Genomic DNA, 20,192 nt, shown 5'->3' with positions numbered 1-20,192 from the left:
CATAATATATGCTATGTATAAATGTTTATAAAATTATTTAATTCGAAAAAAAATTGTATTTATCTATTTTTTCATTGTTTTTTTTTTCATGTTAATCTATTTAGCTCTGTTTACGTTCAGATAATACCCAATGTTTTTACTTAGAGAAGACAATTATAATCTTTTTATGGGCACTATATTGCATAGTATTAATTTTTAGATTTTTCGTTCGTGATTGAGTTCCCGTTTTTTGGATACATTTGACATTCATACATTTTATGGGCATCTGTCCTCAGCCACCTCGTTGGACATTGTTGCGGAGTTTGTATATAATCCGCATTTAAAAATTATAATTATATTCAACAATAACTAACGTTTGAAGACTAACGTTTTGAAGAATTAGAAATTCAAATATATTCCATTAATTATTATATTCAGTCAAATATAAAAAAAGGCATTGCTATTGACATACTGAAATGGCATTTAACTCCACCGAAGATATGAAAGTTTGGTGTTAGTGTTTCCTATTTTATCTGTAGATATATTTTTTGAACAACTGTCATGTTTTGTTTACGAATAATTTGAAATAAAAGGTGTTTATTTTATTTTCGAGTGTGAATTATTAATCCTAATTATTTTTTCTGACTCTAGGGACCATAACGGAGAAATGAACATCATGGATAACTTATTGTCCCGAATGGAACAGTACGCGAATAATTTGGAAAGTTTGGTGGAACAGAGGACTGCGGCTTTCTTAGAGGAAAAGAAAAGATCAGAAGAGTTACTTTATCAGGTATTGCCCAGGTATATAGACAAGCGTATTACGACAATAAGATGATCTAAAAAAATACTAAATATATAAAGTTCGAAAAATTAACGTACTAAAATTTTTATCTGAGGAAACAACAATCAAATTTTTCTCTCAAAAATATCGGGTTATTTCACGACGAGTAAGAAATGTGAAATGTGTACAAGTAAATTAAGCAGTGATAATTGCATTTTTTTGAATAAAATGAAAAAAATTAACTAGTTTAAGGGAAAATAAAACTTGAAATATCATTGATCAAAAAGAAGGCTAAATAGAGTTTTTGCAACTCTTAATTTTATTACCACATCAAACAGTTTTCGCCTCTCTTATATTTATTAACAAAATAAATAACACATCTGGGATACGTTTTTTACGTCGCTTGATCGTATTAATTTAAATTCTTTTAATTCCATTTCTCCGTCATTTCTGAGAAAAAAAGAAAGCAAATAAACTTTACCATTTTATAATACAAAATTTCGTAAAAATTGGGAATATCAGCATCATTCCCAATTGACTTTTTACAGCAAATGGTAACGAATAAATATTTTTATTTTTGGTTTTTAATAGAAAAAAGACTCAAATTGCACTAATTGATCCTTGATCAAATGCCGTATAATTACTATAATTTTTATATATGAAAGTGAAAATGTTATTATGGTTTTTCTTGATTTTGTTGATATATTACCTATTTCATCATATTTTTCATGACGTATTTTATTCAATTTCATATTATTTCCACAAGTGAAAAATAATCACATTAATATTGCACACGGAAATTCAGAACTAACAAACTAGATGAAAATAATGTTTAAATTCTTCTGGACACTCTTTATGAAACTCTCCATATACTTATAAGCTAGGAAAAGACGCAGATAAATATTCAAAACTCAATTATGTTTTTTGAGCTGTTAATAATCAATTCCTTTCAATATAGAACAGTTTTTTTTTCTTAAATACAGGATGTAATTTTGTTTGCATGTTAAACCTCAATGCTGTTAACGCGCCAAATTCATAGTATTTTAGCGCTGAACCATGAGCTTTCAAACGTCAAATTATAAATTAGTCAAAATGAGATCTACAAAGTGCAATATCAGTTGAAATGTAGAATTTCAAGTGTGGTGAAATCTAAATTGTATTTCATCTCGATTTATAAATTGCTTTATATATTGAATCATAAATTTTATTTTGAATTACGAATCTTTTTACATATCGATAGTATTAAAGGATGGGTGTGATAAACAAAAAATTGTAATATTGAAATTAATTGAAGATAAACAAAACAATATTACTTTTTTTTACCATAAATCTTTCAAAGTGTTGACCGAGAAACGTTAAATTTGTGAAACCGTGAATTCCTAGAAGTGTCGAACCATAAATGTTACTATTTTTATTCATCTATATACTTGTTCGTGCATTTATATCTATGCACTTTTAATATTGAATCATAAGCTCTCAAGTATTTTGAGCCATGCAAAGCATTTAATATGCAGGTTATTATCGTATGATTCATTGAGAGCTAGACTACAAATATCAAAATTGTAGGTCCAAAATTATATATATTTTTAATCATATAGTAATCCTAAACTACTCATTCTAAACAATGAATATGTTACTAAACCATACCAAATTCATACTGATGGAGATATGCAAACTAAATAAATATTGATTAATTGACGAATTCTTTAACTTCAGATCAGTCGCTGAACAACTAAAAAGAGGAAAATCTGTTGATCCTGAATATTTCGAAAGTGTTACTATTTACTTCAGTGATGTTGTTGGTTTCACAAGCATGTGTTCAACTAGTACACCGATTGAAGTAAGTTTTTCCTTTGTGGAATCGGTATTTTTGTAGTTATTAAATGATGTTCAGTTCGATTGTTCTGTGATTAGTAATTTTTGCTTTTAGAAAAATAACAATTTATATCAGATGATCAGTTTTTATTTCATCGTCAAACACCAGCATATTAGATACGCAACATTATAAAATACCCAAAATCATAATAGGGTATATTAATGAGTGAAGATCATTTTGGTTATTCTCAACCGAAAAGACAATTATTATCCCGATACCGTAAACATGGGCTACATTGGCCCTGGCTATTGCTTTGTCCCAAGACGAGAAAATGATTGAAACATGTACTGTATGATACAAGCTGGTTGCTTCAGGTTCGCATAATAGTCGATGATTTCACTAGACCGTTGCAAGGCAAACCCACCTTCAACAGAGTTCTAATATTGGCCGCTAGGTTGCAACAGTGCTGTTCCCGTAAACCCGTCAAACTTTTGTTAGTGCAAGGAATCCAGTACAAGTTTTAGTTTAGGTAAGTACCGAATTAGTTAAAGTCAATGTCATAATCATTAAGAATATATAAAATGTTTTTGTGAGCTATCAAGGTCTTTCAGTGAAATGCATCGATGAAAAATTGCACTGGTAACTCCAAAAAAACGGGCTACATTGCCCCATACAAAAAGTGGGACTGAGTAGCGTAAAATGCTTGAGTCAACGCACCGGGAACTACTACACCAAACACCCACTCTGGCCATATCGCTATAATGCCATTTACTGTCATTAATGAGATGGGTTGGAAATGAAAGCGCTGTCTATCGATGGTCGCTTTAATCCCATTAGGGTAAAATATTTTATCTACATCTTCCATCTGTTTTTATACCTGGAACCCTGACAGCAACCTTCACAGTGGTATACGAGCATCTTACCTTCGCGTCCCTCGGGCAATACCGGGAACTGGTAGTGGTAAATACTAAGAACAGATCTGTTGAGTAAAATGAGCCATTGGAATCACAAATCCGTCATACACTTTGGTAACCCTAACCACTAAAGGACAATTTGGATGAAGAAAATATTTTAGTAGTTGCTCTTGGAAGGAGAGAAATATTTTCCAGGACTGGTTATATGAATGTAGCAGAAACTGGAGTTATTTTAGATTGCATGGAGCCTAAAAAAAGGCTTAGAAGTGACCAATAGAGAAAAAAATATATTTTTCCTACAAGTGATCTAATATCAAAACTCTCCAAATTTATTGAAAAGATTTTTTTTTCCTCACTTGAATATTGTATAGCCAAGAATATTAAAAGTTGTTTTTGAACTTCTAAAAGACATTATACTTAGGTACTATACCTATTTGAGACTTCTAGTAAGGACTGGATGTTGTTTAGTGTTTATTTTTTTCCATTTTATCGATTTTTAAACATTTTTTTGTTTATGACAACCAGTGTAAATGAAGAACAAATAAAGTGTAATTTTATTTTGATATGTGTTTTTCTTCAAAACCGGTGGTTTCCATTGCTCCAAGCATGTTTTGTAGTGTTTCAAAGTATGAATTTTTGACGTGGGACAAGGTTAGCCTAACTTATGGGTTACTTTGGCCCAAAATATAAATAAAATAAGTTTTATAAAAGTATTATATATACAAAGCATATTTGTCGGACACTCGGGACAAAAAAGAGTTCGATCGTAAAAGAGGGGATGACCGCATCAGAGGGGTTCCTGTGTTGGAGCTGCAAAATACAGTATTAGCAATAACTGAAATGGTTATTTGTTTTCCAAATAAATTCTGGCGATTTACGATTAATTTATATCCATGAAGGTGCATAATTATTACACAGATACACAACTGATATTACAAAAGAAGTATTATTCAAAGATTATGTACTAAATTTGCAGGTTTCGGAAAAACTGATTGATCGATGTTTGGCGTGTTTTGCTCAGTATTGCAATTACTTCAGACATTAGCCGCATGTGGTTCGCGGTTCATTTGTTTTGGCCACCCCTTATATATATAAGGACTGAATACATAGGCTGAATATTCCTCGTTAACTTTTAGCTTTTTTTTTTTATTCCATCCTTCGCACACTTTATCATTGAAATCAGAATATTCACTATACAATTTCTTGTATACAATTTCGGGACGCATATGAAAACGATCCGGCCAGCAATTTGAAGCTTTGCAGTTGATGAGTCCGAATTCTTTTGCACCTCCTCGAGCTTTTTCCTCGTAGAATCGGGTCGGAAACAGGTAACATCTTGCTTCATGCTGAAACAAACCAATCGCACACAATTGCGTCTATATCAAGTCATTCTGTTTCCGGAAATTTATTTTGCCTACCTTGCTTTCCACTTTTTAAGCCATTCTTCTTGCCAATGTTTCTTATGCTTCAAAATGGATCATATCTGCGTCCTCCTGACATCCCATTTAATTGCAAGAGCACGAGCACGATACTCCCATTTGAGGTTTTTCACTGTATTCGGTAACCTCAATTGTTTCTCTTCGGAATCTCTTCTCTTATTGATACAGAGCGACGATAACTGGATCTGGCCATATTAAATAGCTTGAAGTCATGTAAAATATACCAACAAACTGAGATGTGCCGAACATTAGTAATAATTTCATTGGAAAGTAGCTAAAAAGTGGATGGAAATATTAGTATTTATGCTGCCGTCTAGTGAGCGTAATTTGAACCAAAATTTCAGTGGTGTCCGTATAGGGATTTTAGTCTAAGTCTAATGAAACGTAGGACCTAAATGATGCCTGTAAACTTATCTGAGGGCGTGACCATTAAAAAGGGGTTTAACTTATAGGTTACTCTGACCTAAATAAAAATTAAATAATATTTATGAAACAAATATTTAGAATAATTAATTTGTCTCAAGGCATCCTTTTAAAAAAAGGTTTGAACTATTTCAAAATCACCTTTTTATATATAAATCTCAGTAGTTATTATGTATTACTTTCAGCATAAGATTAATAAAAAATTTTATAAAAGTGGCCCGTGTGTTTAAGGCAAATAAATAATTACTATCCATAATAATAGTAGTGTAGTAAAGATAACAAGTATTTTTTTTTACTATCTTTTCTTTGCAGGTCATTGATTTCCTAAATGACTTATACACTTGTTTTGACTCTATCATTAGTGATTTCGATGTTTATAAGGTAACGTATAATGGAGATCTATATTTCATGTCTTTACATTTTCCATATACGGTCCATGTTCGTTATAGCGGTCCCATTTGTTAGATGGGAAATAGACGTTATGCCGAAAGTTTTGAAGAATAACCCCTTTTAAAGAGAATTCATATTTGGACAAAAAAAATGTGTATGAATTTTTATATAATGTATGTGAATACAGTGGAGATGCATCAAATTAGAAAATACAGTGGATCTTGCTTCTAACGTTTTCCCCTTATGTTAATGACATATTTTCATTGTGTCCCAACTCTTACTAATACTCGTCCAGATTTCCCGTTTGAAACCTTTTCCCCGCTTCCAATGTTCATTAAATGACGGGGTTTCGAAAAAATGTTATAAGCGGGATCCACTTGAATCATGAAATAGTAATAATTTTTAAATGCACGCACTTAGGTAATGAACTCTCCAATATCAAGGCTCTAGGTCAAACACAGTCTTAGTAGACGACAAATAGAGATTTTGTGCATTTATTTTCAAAAAGAGACGGGGCGTTGTATAGGATTGCGGGTTATTATAATGGATGGAAAAATGACATGGGGATGAATATGAACAAATTTGGACTTGTACCGGTCGTTATAATTTAACGGTCGCAACAACGTCTCGCAGGGCATCGATGGGATTGTTAGCACTTTCGCAGATGACGTGAAGCTAATGGAGGTAGTTGGGAATCAAAGCGATAGGGAGTTGCTCCAGACCCACTTGAGCAGGATTGAAGCATGGGCAAATGAATGGGGCATGAGGTTTAGGGTTGACAATTTAATGGTCACTCATTTTGGTTTGAACAACCCACGTTTCTCTTACGAGTTGAATGTTGTCACTATCACGGATGCAACTAGGGTCACCGATTTTGGAATTCTCATTGACGAGCGGCTTAGGTTTTTTGAACATTGTTCAGCGGTGGTCAAAAAAATCGAATGTTCGGTTTCTTTATCGAAAAGGTCTCTTCGCGTTCTCCTAAAGTCATTCTTCCGCTTTTCCGAAGTTTAGATCGTCCTGGACTGGAGTATGCCGTAAGGTCTTGAAGACCATACCTACAGAGGGACATAAGACTTGGTTGAAGGGGTGCAGAGAAGAGCTACGCGTGTCCACTTGGCCCACGGGGCTTGAATTATGAAGAGAGACTTCATTTTTTGAATATGTTTACATTGGAAAAGAACGCAGGTGTCTGCGGGTTATGATTGATGCGACTGCTTTGAGAAAGGGACACCAGTATTTATTGGTAAGGGAAAATTCCAGGTTGTGACGTAACGGGTTGGTTTTTCTATAATAGGATTGTAGTAAATGGAATAGCTTACCTCCGGGGGTCGTGGATTCCAACGCAATTGACACGTTTAAAAAAGAAACACGATAAAAATGTTGGAATACATCGAGAAGCTATTCATACTTAGATAAGACAACCACAAATATATTTTATGTAGACATTGTATTATATTTTATCATGTGTATATAGTTTTTACAATTGCATTTATAATTGGGGAGGTGTTTGCTGTATTTTGAAAATATAGGTCATCCATATTTGCTATAAACGTATTTTTCTCACCCACCTCGTTGGGAATTTTTCCTTTTATGGACTTGTATTTCTATAATAAATGCAGAGACGTGGACTGACTGTTACATGAACATTAGTAACTTTTATACACCTACGGTGATTTTTTTAAAAAAAAATGAATTTATTTTGAGATTAACATGAATCCCCTTTGCTGAACATCAAACAATTCAGATACTTTTAAAGATTTATTTTCCGTTTAGAAAGAGAAGATTACTGATTTGGCTGTAATCCCAAATGAAACTCTAATCCCAAATTAAGAGGGGCAGAAACGCGTCACTCGAGTACACTCGGGATAAACTGTTAATCTGTTTAGAAAAAAAATCACGGAGTTTTGTTTTTTGGCTAATTATTAATCAATTCATTCGCAAAACAGGTGGAAACCATAGGTGATGCTTACATGGTGGTTTCCGGATTGCCGGACAGAAACGGTCTACGCCACGCCCGTGAAATCGGGAGGATGGCATTGACATTGCTGTCGTCAGTTGACACATTCCGTATACGTCACAAGCCAGACGAAAAACTCAAATTAAGAATCGGTATTCATACAGGTACACTTCCATTTCAATTTTCCATGAACATAAAAACAACTAATGTAATAAATATAGTTCATATTTATTTTGCGAACATTGTGTCAATTCTCATAGATGGGGGATCTTATAATACGGAGTATTTCAGAATTTGACCACCTAAGTTTGCAATGACATAACTTGTTAACAGTGATAGATAGAACGATAAAACAAGTGGTGTGTGTTTGATTGACAGGCCTGGAATTTTAATCAGTTACAATTTTAACTGACACATTGTGCAAGTACCGTTGTATTTTACGACTTCTTTCTGTGAGGCCATTCTGAAGGTCATTGCTGTCCTCAATCGCCTGTATCAACTTGAACAGTACATCAGTGACGCCTGCTCATCCATCGGCGTGAAGACATTGCAGGTAAAAGACTTCCCAATCAACCATTCAACTATGTGATGTCCTTGATAGCAAGGTGAACATTTCGAATCCATAGTAATGTGGTTTGATCTATGTTTGCGAATGGCAATACCAATAGTCAAAGCTGTATAAAATTTCACAAGCTCGCGTATCTGAAATCGCTGCTTGCCCAATGAACTAACTGCTTGTTTCATTTTTCCATCTACCACTGTTTTCCATTTATGCCATCTTAAAGTTAGGGAGTCTATTCTGAAATATCCCTGTATGAAACATCGATTCTTTAACAGGACCTTGCTGTGCGGGGGTCGTCGGACAGAAAATGCCGAGGTATTGCCTGTTCGGTGACACTGTCAACACAGCTTCCAGGATGGAGTCTACTGGAGAACGTAAGTAGCAGCATTCGTATATTGATATATTTCTCTCTGAAACTGAAAAAAATTATTTAAATAATTTCAGTCGTATCTTACAACCGTGTGTGTGTTTTCTATGTCCTACGATTTGTATACTAATTTTTGATTCATTTTTTGCATGTTTTACCTGATATGAGTAATTTATACTGTCTCTACTTTACCGCACACCAACCCCATACATCATACCACCATTTACTATCAATTGAAATGGGTCGGAAATGAAGGTGTCATCTATCAGTGGTTGCCTCAGGTTCGGCAGGAAAAGAAATTGTTATCTATATTCTTCTTCTGGATCGAACCCGTGGACCTGACGGTAGCCTCCATGTTCGCAGACAAGTAGCAAGCATGCTACTTCGCCACTAGGGGGGGGGTGGCTAGTATTTTATTCTGGGATATCATTGTAGAGAAAAAGAAATAGAAAAATAGTATGTTTTTTTATTATTATCGCATTTCATTTTCGTACATAATCTTCTCATTACAGCTCTGAGAATACATGTCAGCCCAAGCACGAAGACTGTACTTGACCATTACAGGAATTTCGTCCTGGTTCCTCGAGAAGCTATAGAAGTGAAGGTGCGTCATCGTATTCTTCTCACACACTAAGTATTTTGCACATATATTTTTCTCCTTTACCAGTGGTCGTGAGAAACTGCAACATGGAGAAGCTGTGGCATCTTGTATTGTTCCTAAGAAAAGATGACAAACACAGTAGAGCTTAGTTGCAAGTAAAACTTCATAAATAAAATGGTTTTTGATTCAGCCACAGCCTCTCATATAAATATGGAACTCTCTCATGCGTTTGCCAGCTAAAGAGGATCAGTCAATTGATATATGACAATGAAATTTGCAGTGCAATGATTTCCCTGTACATATTTTTTTTCCATAAAAAACAGGAGTTCAAGTTCTCACACATAGACAGTGCTGAACCTTCAAATATTTTGAAGAACAAGAATAAAAGTTTTACACAAAAGAGAAGATAAGTTCTCTTCTTGTACTGAATCAAGCCGGAGTTCTTAAGCAGGTGCATGGGTGGAAATGGGGGGGGGGATATTGCCCCCGCCCTAGCGTCAAAGGTGGAGTCAACTGATCTAATGTATATATGTATATATGAATTGACATCATCATCATCTCCCCCCCCCCAGCAATAATGACCGTGCCCTCCAGACTTCCAAGTCTATCTTCGCCTGTGAGCAGGTGTCCACGAACCACTTGGCAGTCCTTGGAAAGATTTCAGGAAACCATGGATTGAAAAAAAAAACAATTAATAACAACAGCTCTTTGTTTTTGATTGCTATATACTGGAGGTTATTTTGTGAACGGGTCTGTGGACTTCATTTTACTGGAACAGGACAACAACTTAACCGCACATGCACCACATAAGCCTACACGTTATTCTGCGGAATTTCTAACGAATCGGTATATGCCAGAATACGTGTTTCTTCGTATGTGCGGGACCCCATATCGCATTTACTTCGTCGGAGTTTTGCTTGTTTGGTGTTCTCACTGATGCTGCCATCTGGCCCTTATATTTTAGAGTGCAGATGTTGAATGCTCGAATTTTCATATTATGTAAATGCCATGTTGAAGGCCTGCCAATTCATTTTACGTCCTTAAAGAATCAGTGTAATAGAAAAATGTTAATAATCCCTGCTCTATAGCTTGGGAGACTCATCAAAAACGACACGCCATTTATTTTGCTAAAGTGGATTGCGCTAGATCTCTCTGGGTCACTTGCATGATTCGTGACCAGTGTTAACCAAATATAAGTTTCACATCGTCATCTATGCACGAAATTTTACTATTTTCGATTTTTTGATAATTTTATTTTTTTGATTATGATAATAAGCATTTTACGATTCAAGTCATACACAGTTTCATATATTTATATTATTTTTTAATATGCCTGTGTTATATGCATTTCGGACTTTCATTGTATGTAAAAAAGTATCTAAAAATTATTACTACAATTAAAACTACAACGAAAAATCATTCAATCATAACACTTCACTCATAGTTTGAAAAACTGGTGGCAGATGGCAGCACTACACATAACAAGCATTACAGAGGAACAAAAAGAAACTTCACGTCAGGTTTCACTTCACGTACACGCACATTCCCGCATGTACCGATTCGTTGGGGGTTCCGCGGGGGGTTGTGGGCGGGGTGCATGTGTGGTGTAGCAGTAGTAGGTAGGGCTCGTAGGTAGGGTAAAAAAGGGTTCGGGGATCCATGATGTTCTTAAGTCAGCCACCTCGTTGGGCAATTTGCCTGTTGTGGCGTTGTATTTGTATTTGTATAAATAAATGATCAATTTTTTCTTTATTTTCAGGGTAAAGGAAAAATGCAGACATATTGGCTGACTGAAGAACATTCCGAAGAATTGAGTGGGGCCTTCCAATGATAGCCACGAATAACAACATACCGAACATCAATCTATAGATTATCATGTTGATTCATATGCGAAGATTGCATGAAAACAAACGTGTAATATACATCATCAAGGAAAAAATATCCCATGTGAAGAAAAACCATTTATACTTTCCTTTTCCCTCCAGGGACGAAAAATAACGCATGTCGTGATTATTTCTCTTCTTCATCTTGTTTCATAACCTGATTATTTATTTGAATATACTCTTGAATAAACGAGCTTTTTTGTGTTCATGCAATCGATAAAATCGATACTTTTGCAACGTCAACTAAATCTAAAAACAAAATAAATTGATAAACTGAACGGATTTTTTTTTACCTGAATATTTTTTACGTGTATACTAATGTAGTATGTCAACAAGCTGTTCCTTGCATTGGGTCATTAGAACGAGACGTGACGTGGTAGACTCTGAGCATCTTCTTCACCAGCAGACCGAACTCTTCCATGTCGACAGCGGTGTCATCAGGAATACCACTGATCGGACTGTTGACTATCTTATACGCACCGAAATCTGGGACATATACCTGGAGTGAGTCTACATCACCTCTCTGTAAAACATGGGAGATAGACACGACAAAAAAAATTCTGAATTCCAAGATACACCTCGAGGAACGAAATATCGTGAGGTATCTGAGAGTAGAAAATTTAGAGCTTATTATATGTACGTAGACGCATTTTACCTTCCATTCAGAAACAAACACAGCGTTCACGTCTAGCCCACCAAGAGCGTAACTGTTCTCGTGCAGTTCTTTAAGAACTCTGCAAACTGCGGCGGATATCTTCAGAAGATGGCGTGGTCTGAGGTTAGGCACCGTTCGTAAATATTGTAAGAGCGAGATGTAACCAGGAGGGGGCTTGAATGGCCTAGAATTGAGTTGATCCCGCAACCGTTTACTTTGGTTAGTGTCTGGAGAATAATGAAAAAAATACATAGATATATATTTTTATGGGTATTTTATATACAACGTATAAAAGATCATGACTGCAGAAACTCCGGCCTACGTGGCCAATCCGGGTGATTTGAGAGTTTTATTTGACCAGCTTATTCTTAAAGTATTCCATTAATTTACAATATAGTACAGGCCAAGAGCGGAATGTGATATCTATTAGAATTTACGATAACTATGCGATAATCGGAACGAGTGTGATCAAAATGATTTCATCAATTTTTTTTTCTAAAACAATAGGCCTTTGAAGAATTAGCTCAGCTCTTAGAACGGGGGTTCGTAACCTTTTTCAGCTGCGACCCAAAATCAGCTTCACCACTTATGCGACTTTTTTTTTCAAAATTAGTGAAACTAGTGACGCATAAGTGAATTTACAACACAACTGTAAATGGATTTGAACGACCCATCCTGGACCCCCTTCCAAGCAAGTCCGAGTAGTGAAACATACCTCAAGATCGACTGGCTGTTATTGGATTTTTATGACCCAATCTCTTGGAAGCCGTTGCCAATCCAGTCTGATTGTAACCCATAGCTTGAGTTCTTGGCTTAGTGGATTTTTACGACCCACCTTGGATGCCCCAGCGAATGGAATAAGTGGATATGTATGACTTCAAAATCCCAGTGAATCACGTCTGAGTCGGAACTCCATAGGTCAGAGACCCTGGTTGTTTATAGATTTGCACAATGGTCCCTCTCGGGACCCCAAGCGACCCAAGTTTGGATCGCGACCCATAAGTTAAGAAGACCCTGTCTTCGATGGTCCAAAACAAATGGCCTCAAGCTAAAATCTGTGAATTCGTGCATTAGACTGTACGATTATTTTTCCTTTGGTACAATAACTATAAATACGTTCATATAATTTGCTCAAATTATATGAAAGTATTTTTAGCACACATGGTCTTAGCGTATGCCTGTATATTCTATATATTCGTTCACTCACCAGTGCCTTTCCTTTTTTTTCACTGTGAAGAATCATTATTATTTCGAAGGAAAACAAATCACTGTACGATTACCAGAAACTAACATGAACATTTTTAATGTATTCCCTTCTGTACTGCCTCTGAACAGTTAAGAGGACGAAACACACGCGCGCGGGCAACAAGGCCCTCCCTCAAACTTGACTAAAAATGCAACATAAGTTGTGGATGAATAAGTTCTTTACAAGGTGTCAGTTGATTCCTTGGAAGCTATTAGAGAGGGTTCAGGGGATGCTTGAGCTTAGATGAGAAAACAATTAACTTATAAAAAAAAGAAATATTTTCTGGATATTATGCCGAGGTGAGTTCAGAAAAAAAAAGTGATCTGGACTCCAGCGGGACTCGAACCCAGACCCACTTACAAAACTGCGCAAGCATATAAAACATATATATATATGTTTTATAGCCTTTACATGTACTTATGTACTTTGTACTTTACAAATAAGTATATTTTTTCATAATTTCACGTCGAAATGTATATATATATATATATTTTTTTTTTTCTTTTTTTAAATTTTATACGTGAATATTCTACTATACAAGACGACAAATTATGAAAAAATATACTTATTTGTAAAATCGAATGTTTGATAATCAAATTACTGCAGCTTACATGCAGTTATCCCAACAGTTCAAGAAAATTTTAATGCATTGAATTTTTAATATAATTAAAAATTGAGAAAAATAACAAATAAGCATAAGTTAACTACTAAAAAAAAAAAAGGAAAAAGAAATATACATATAGTACATACGTATATCATTGTGAACCTCATACATACGAAATTGTGAAATTTTTAATTTTATACTAAATTATAAATATTGAGTATTCGTAAAGACTAATACCTACTATAATTATTAAATTAAATCATCAACAAAAAATTTAAACATCTCACCTTCTGGTTAATAGAATTGAAATAAAATCAACTAAAAATTACAGTTTATAACTATTAGCGTATATAGTATTCGCACGTGAAAAAAAAAAAAAATGAATACTTGGAAACGCAGAGGAGAAAAACAACAATAATCACATTCCAAAAAGGATTGTTTTCCCTACAATTGTTAGCTTAAGAGAATATTTCTTTTGTTAGTTCGGGATGCCGTATAGCATATAACTTCATTTTTATTTCATTTTTTCCTCCTATTTCTGTCCATTTCGCTACAAGTTACAAGCTTTCGTTTTCTCCAAAAAAAAAAAAGAATAGCAATAACAACAACAACAATAGTGAAAGAGAATCAAAGAAAGAAAATAACAGAAGAAATGTTTTTACGCAATTTCGGCAAAATTCAATCATTTATTTGTTTTCTCTCTTTCTCAAAATGTAATTCACTGTTTGTTTCTTTCCTTTACTATTTTAAGATTTCTTTTCATATATATCTTATGAGAAGAAATATGAAGTGGAAAAAGAAATCCGAAATTTTTTTTTCTTCGCTCTCTTATACGAAGGCGTTACTTTCAGTAGCACTTTCCAATAAATGGGCGGTTATTAAATTTACTTCCCTTTCTTATTTTGGCCGAAAAACGGACAAAACAGAGTAAAAAACAATAGAGAACTGAGTTAAGAAGAGAGGAGAGAAAAGGGTTTTCCCCCTGAATCTCCTTCAAGAAAGTTTCCAGGACAGTATCGGAAGGAGTGAATATGAAATAAAAACACATAAGACCGCGTTCCGTCCTAAGAAACAATACGTATATACATGTAAAGAAAATAATAGTAATATAAAACGCGTTATTTGAAAAGTTTTATTTTTTTTTTCAGAATTGAGTCCATCTTCTCTATCATATTTCTCTTTGATATAGCCTGTTACAGTTTTTCTTATTAGATTTGCAAGACCGTTCGCATTCTTTTGGAGAGGATTGTCCGTGACGAGAAGAGGTTTTGTCACGTTTTGTCTCAAAAAAAACCTGATTCAGATAAGATAGTCCATCAAAACTAACAAACTTGTTTTGGTGATCAGCCAATTCAGTTTATCGCTGTAAACTGTTTCTGGCGTGCTATACTTACAATCGGAAACAAAGAGCTCTGTGAGACTTACGTGGAAAATGATGATGGTGGCTCACAATTTTGCGGCTAAAAATGATGAATTTCCATGTTTATCTCTAGTTTAACACCTGGGGTCTCAATCCAAAATCGACTTGGTCACGTCTTTGTTCATTGATATCTCAAATATCTAGCGATATGTATATAAAATGTACCCAATAATTCATCGACACTTCATAGAATTCGCGACTGACAATTGTAGAATATCAATTACTTCAAGCTACACTGGACCTAACCATAAAACGTCTCAATCGTGGATTGGTATTAATAGTATTGATTAACAATGCATTGTTGATTCTATTAGGCATGAATTCTTCATGAAAATATTTTTATATGAGCTTGCAATATATTAGCTCAAGACATCTTCCCAGCATTATTATCATTATTGTAACAAGATTGTTGATGGATCAGAAAAAGAAGCGGAATGACTCCTTAAGATTACTCTCTAATCAGGTCTGTCGGTTCTTCATTCAGCTTGGATCGGGCCAGGGGAGATTATGTTGCCTATAAAATAGAGTGAACTCTTGAACAAAGAGGAATTGTTTTCGGTTCCAAGGAAACTAATCGTTGAAAAGAAAAAACAGGATAAGGGATATGGTTTATTTAGGGATCTAGATAGGGAGAGGGTGTGGACTCATCTTCTTCCATCTTGTAGCAGCAAAACAAGTTTATTTGTTCAAAGTGACGTCTAATCGTTAAAAAATGCAGGATAGGGAGCAACATTTATATAGCGATTAAACCGACGTCACGATTTTCTCAAAGATGGTGGACAAGTCAGTCTAGTATTTTAAGGAGTTCTAGGTAGGACCAGTTCAAATGTCCGAATGATGCCCAAGGCATTTCCAACCAATTTCTACAGTTTAAGCTAAATTTATCACCACATTATTATCACCTTCGTAGAAAAAAAAATTATGAGTGAATATGATCACTGAGTATGCCGAGAGACTGTTAACAACATTTTAGTGGGCTGCATCAGAGTTTTCAAAAGTTTTTGTTTCATCGCCCGTCCTCATCAGATTTTTTTTTCCTCATCACCCCTGAAACTCAAGCCAGCCCATAGTATTCCATGGTATATACATAGCATTCGCCACAACCCTCCGGATCATTCCATCTTTCGCCACGGGTTGGTATTGCCAACTTTCGAGAAAAATATGGCCCACATCGTTGCTGAGCCTAGACTTTACCAACAACTCGAATCATAACATCGCCTCCGCGGCTCACGGTATTTTGAAAGAATTTCCGCTACTTCCGTGTATCATGTACGATAGAAAAGTAAAATTCTTTAAAAGAATTTTAAATTAAAGTAAAATCTCTTCTTTAATGAAAACTAGGACGTCGAAAATTAAAAAATAAATAAAGAAGCCAAATTTTAACACAAGCAAAGAAAACAAATATTCCCTCGTAAATTACGAAATGAATATTCATGTTTTGAGATGAACATTATTATAATAAATGTTGATGATAAAAATGAAGAGAAATTAGTTCATTATTTCCTTGTAACAGTTTCCCAATATGTAAAAAATTATATTAATCTGCTTGTTCTCCAACTGATTCTGCTAATTATATTGGATGTTATATTTATAGCAATATCATACCTCTGAGAATGATAACCGATAATTGCAAAATACTTTAATATTATCAACATTATTTTGTGAAACGGAGTGATATTTTATCCACAAAAAAAAAACCTTCATTGATACTTATGTAGAGCATATTACGTGTAAAGAGGAAAACAAGAAAATTTACTCACTTGCGTTCGGGTTCGCATGTTTACTTCCATATGAACCTCGGCCATCTTTGGAACTAAGGCCGAAACGGGACAGTAGAGATGAGTGAAAATGCAATGAAGATATCGTATATATCAATGGATTAGTAGCTGAATTCAGAGGCAAAACGAAAACGGCTGTCCATGCGTAAGCTTCCCCTGATAAATACAGAGGGTGAGTCATAATCTGCGCAATACTAAATTTAAAAAATTAAGAAAAACCCAACTACCTCAATGTTGGTAACTTTTCAATCATGTTATGTCGATTAGATATTATTGGATGCGAGAATTTGAGAAATTATGCTTGTTACGGTATCCCGGTGACTTCTAGTACTACACTGTAATGGGGCTTCATCGAAGGCTATTCTTAGTTAAGGCACTTATAAAGAAAAGCGGACTCACGGTCCTCCATTTGCGAAGAAAAAACTGTTTTTTCCGCTATTAGTAACGTCCAAGGTTGGCCGTCCACTGAAAGCTGCAATGAGCAATAACAAGATGGGAAACAAATCGCGTGTATGCACAAGAATGCTATCGGTGGTCGTAGCCACCTTCTAACCATCTAACCGGTGGTCGACCAGCTAAATCGTTGGAAAAAAGAGTAGGAAAATGAACAGTCATTGGCGAAAGCCGTACTATTTCTTTACTGCACACCAACTCCGGCTATATCTCCATACAGAAATTTACTACTAATCGGCGCCATTTATCAATGGTCGTCTCACGTTCGATAGGGAAAGAATTTGTTATTTATATTTTCTTCCCCGAGTCCGAGTCTACAGTAGCCTTCATGGTGGTAGATTACCATTGTACCACTCGGGTGCTAAATACTAGCCGTCCAATGTGGGGATATAATATTGACGTCATACTTTTGCTCAAAAATGGCGGATGTCTGTCTGGTATTTCAAGGAGGTCTACCATTGTTTATTCGCTGTTAACACGCCATCAAGCACCCACAATCGCATGGTTCATCAAATAACTGTAGTGTATATCATAACGTTTAGAGCAAGTGTTAGTGTTAAGTATCGAAACAATGTTGCAAACTTACCCGTAACTCTCACACCAGACATCGCCATCAGTCCCATAACAATGATAGGAAACCAGCACAAAGAGTTAGTCAGGACGATGAGTGCCATTTGTCTTCCGATTTTATTCTCTCTCGTTCTCCTCACCATCAGCCTATTCATGTTCATATACGATCTACGGATCGTCGTATACATGTACGTGTACGCCGACACTATGGCCACGAACGCTATGAGATTGATGCAGAAGAATATCGCCACGGAATACTCCCATCCAGCTGGCCTGTGGTTAGTTATATGAAGTGCCAGGCAGACACCCGAACGAGCATAAAACATTCCTTTGAAATAAGGTTCGATAACAAGAGGCACAGCGGCCATCAAGGCTGCGACGAACCACGAGAAGGCGATGAGTTTATACGTGAATTGCAGCGTGAATCTCTTCTGAGACAAAGGGAAACAGAGACATATCAGTCTGTCCACAGTAATGAACACCAAAGTCAGTATGGACACTTCGCTGGATACCGTGGACAGAAATCCACAGATTTTGCATAAAGTGCTTTTCCTCCAAATATCTGAGTTCTCAATGTATATGCTCCTGTAGTGAACGTCGACGCTTGCAATGATTATCAGGTACACTCCCATCAGGAAATCCGCGAATCCCAATGACAGGATCAACGTTGAGCTGATCCTGCTCGAATCTTTCGTTTTGATCCTCCAGACGATGACGAAAAGATTTCCAACGAGTGCCAGGGTTCCCAGCACCCACAGGAAAGATCTCTGGACGAGGCTGCTCATAAGATCTTCACAAGATGATATCTCATCCGGAGGAGGCTGGCAATTGCTCTCTGGGATCTGGGACGAGGCCATGCAACAGAAGGTGTAGGAGTCGCTATACCTATACAAGAAACAGGCAGTTGACACATAAACGGTGTTTTTACAATTTTTTCGCCGCAATAAAATACACATAAAAATAGAATAAATAAAAAGAAAAGTCAACACCATCTGTAGAAGATGGCCTCCTCACGACACTTGTGTCGTCGCTGAAGAAGGCAATCTCACCTATAGCCATTGGATATACTACAAAAAAGGGTAAAGATGGCGCATGCGCTGGCCTGCTAGATCCCTATAGGTGAGATGGCCTTCTTCAGTGACGTCGCGAGCTTCGTGCGGAGGACTTCTATAGGTGGTATTAGAAAACTGGGATTTTATCACTCTCTTACATCTCTTTATTTATTTTTCGAATTCAAATACCTTAGAAATTGAAAATTATTATAAAAGAAAAGACACAATTACCACTAGAATAAATGCTAATATAGTGTTGGTGCAGTGCAGGGCTGGTCAAATCTTCAAAAACTTACATGACCGGTCGGGAATGCAACTTAGTAATAATTGTTTTGGGCATAAATGAGGCGAAAAATAAATTTGGGAAAAATAAGTGCCCGAAAAATATTATCACTGTATTTACTACTTGCGTTAAAAAAAATTGATTTATATCCATAAAAGTATCGAAAGAGATGCTTTTATTTTAAAATCGAAATTTTGAAAAGAATACGAAAATTCAAAAAGAATGTGGTCATAAATTAGAAATACATAATTAGTCAAACCTCTAATAATAAATATCCATGCTGTTGGCGTTGGAAAAGTGAATGGGATAGGGTGGCCAGATCATGCGACTCTCAAAACCGGGATAAATTCTGATAAAATCCGAAAAATAACACAAAACGACTGAAAAAAAACCTGACGTCAAACCCCCACAAGATGGTCTTTCTGGGCGGTCATGTCTGCTTGATAAAAGCTAAAAGCTTGGGCACCTTGGGGGAAAAAAAAAATCTCAGATCATTTTTGTAACGGTACAACGGTACAACATTTGTGTACAACGGTAAATCATTCAACCATAACACTTCACTCATAGTTAATAAAACTGGGGGCAGATGACAGCACTACACATAACAAGCATTACACAGAAACAAACTATACGTCAGGTTGCACTACACGTAGACGCACATTCCCGCATTTACCGATTCGTTGGGGGGTTCCGCGGGGGGGGGGTGCATGTGTGGTGTAGGAGTAGTAGGTAGGGGCTCGGAGATCCATGATGTTCTTAAGACAGCCACCTCGTTGGGCAATTTGCCTGTTGTGGCGTTGTATTTGTATTTGTGTCCAATGTAAGGAAATGGATAAAATTACTTACTAGCACATTAATAACCTAAACCTTGTACGATTTAGTTCAATGTTCTTCAACCGTAGAAGAAAAAAACTATAAATATTTCATATTTATGTCATGTTATTATAAATGCCAGAAACACCGTTTATAGCTACGACTTCAGCTGTCACTTATTGAATAAAAACAAAACTACT

The 20,192-nt window shown here is 35.7% G+C and overlaps 2 protein-coding genes across 3 annotated transcripts in view; one reads left to right on the top strand and one right to left on the bottom strand.

Annotated features, from left to right (window-relative positions):
* Positions 1-11,326, top strand: part of LOC149083972 (atrial natriuretic peptide receptor 1-like) — a 72,473-nt gene extending 61,147 nt beyond the window's left edge. The window contains exons 17-23 of one of the 2 annotated variants that reach the window (XM_089234339.1): positions 631-783; positions 2,480-2,603; positions 5,668-5,736; positions 7,695-7,869; positions 8,543-8,641; positions 9,147-9,238; positions 10,995-11,326. In XM_089234339.1, coding sequence (XP_089090465.1) covers positions 631-783; positions 2,480-2,603; positions 5,668-5,736; positions 7,695-7,869; positions 8,543-8,641; positions 9,147-9,238; positions 10,995-11,066 — 784 coding nt within the window. In that variant the 3' untranslated portion in view covers positions 11,067-11,326. Of the gene's footprint in view, positions 1-630; positions 784-2,479; positions 2,604-5,667; positions 5,737-7,694; positions 7,870-8,542; positions 8,642-9,146; positions 9,239-10,994 lie in introns of those variants that run through there. The other variant, XM_089234340.1, reaches the window with a different exon arrangement.
* The window catches only part of LOC149083971 (uncharacterized), a 115,138-nt gene continuing 104,026 nt past the window's right edge, over positions 9,081-20,192 (bottom strand). The window contains exons 39-43 of the mRNA XM_089234338.1: positions 17,861-18,729; positions 16,804-16,977; positions 11,774-12,000; positions 11,412-11,641; positions 9,081-9,351 (exon numbers count right to left, since the gene is read on the bottom strand). Coding sequence (XP_089090464.1) covers positions 11,447-11,641; positions 11,774-12,000; positions 16,804-16,977; positions 17,861-18,729 — 1,465 coding nt within the window. The 3' untranslated portion in view covers positions 9,081-9,351; positions 11,412-11,446. The remainder of the gene's footprint in view (positions 9,352-11,411; positions 11,642-11,773; positions 12,001-16,803; positions 16,978-17,860; positions 18,730-20,192) is intronic.

The sequence above is a fragment of the Pholcus phalangioides genome, unplaced genomic scaffold (assembly GCF_987345545.1).
Source record: "Pholcus phalangioides strain wild (caught in Gottingen) unplaced genomic scaffold, Ppha-v1.0 ptg000008l_1, whole genome shotgun sequence".
NCBI classification, from domain to species: domain Eukaryota; kingdom Metazoa; phylum Arthropoda; class Arachnida; order Araneae; family Pholcidae; genus Pholcus; species Pholcus phalangioides.
The sequence above is the reverse complement of the archived record's forward strand: the minus strand, read 5'-3'. Positions and strand labels throughout refer to the sequence as shown.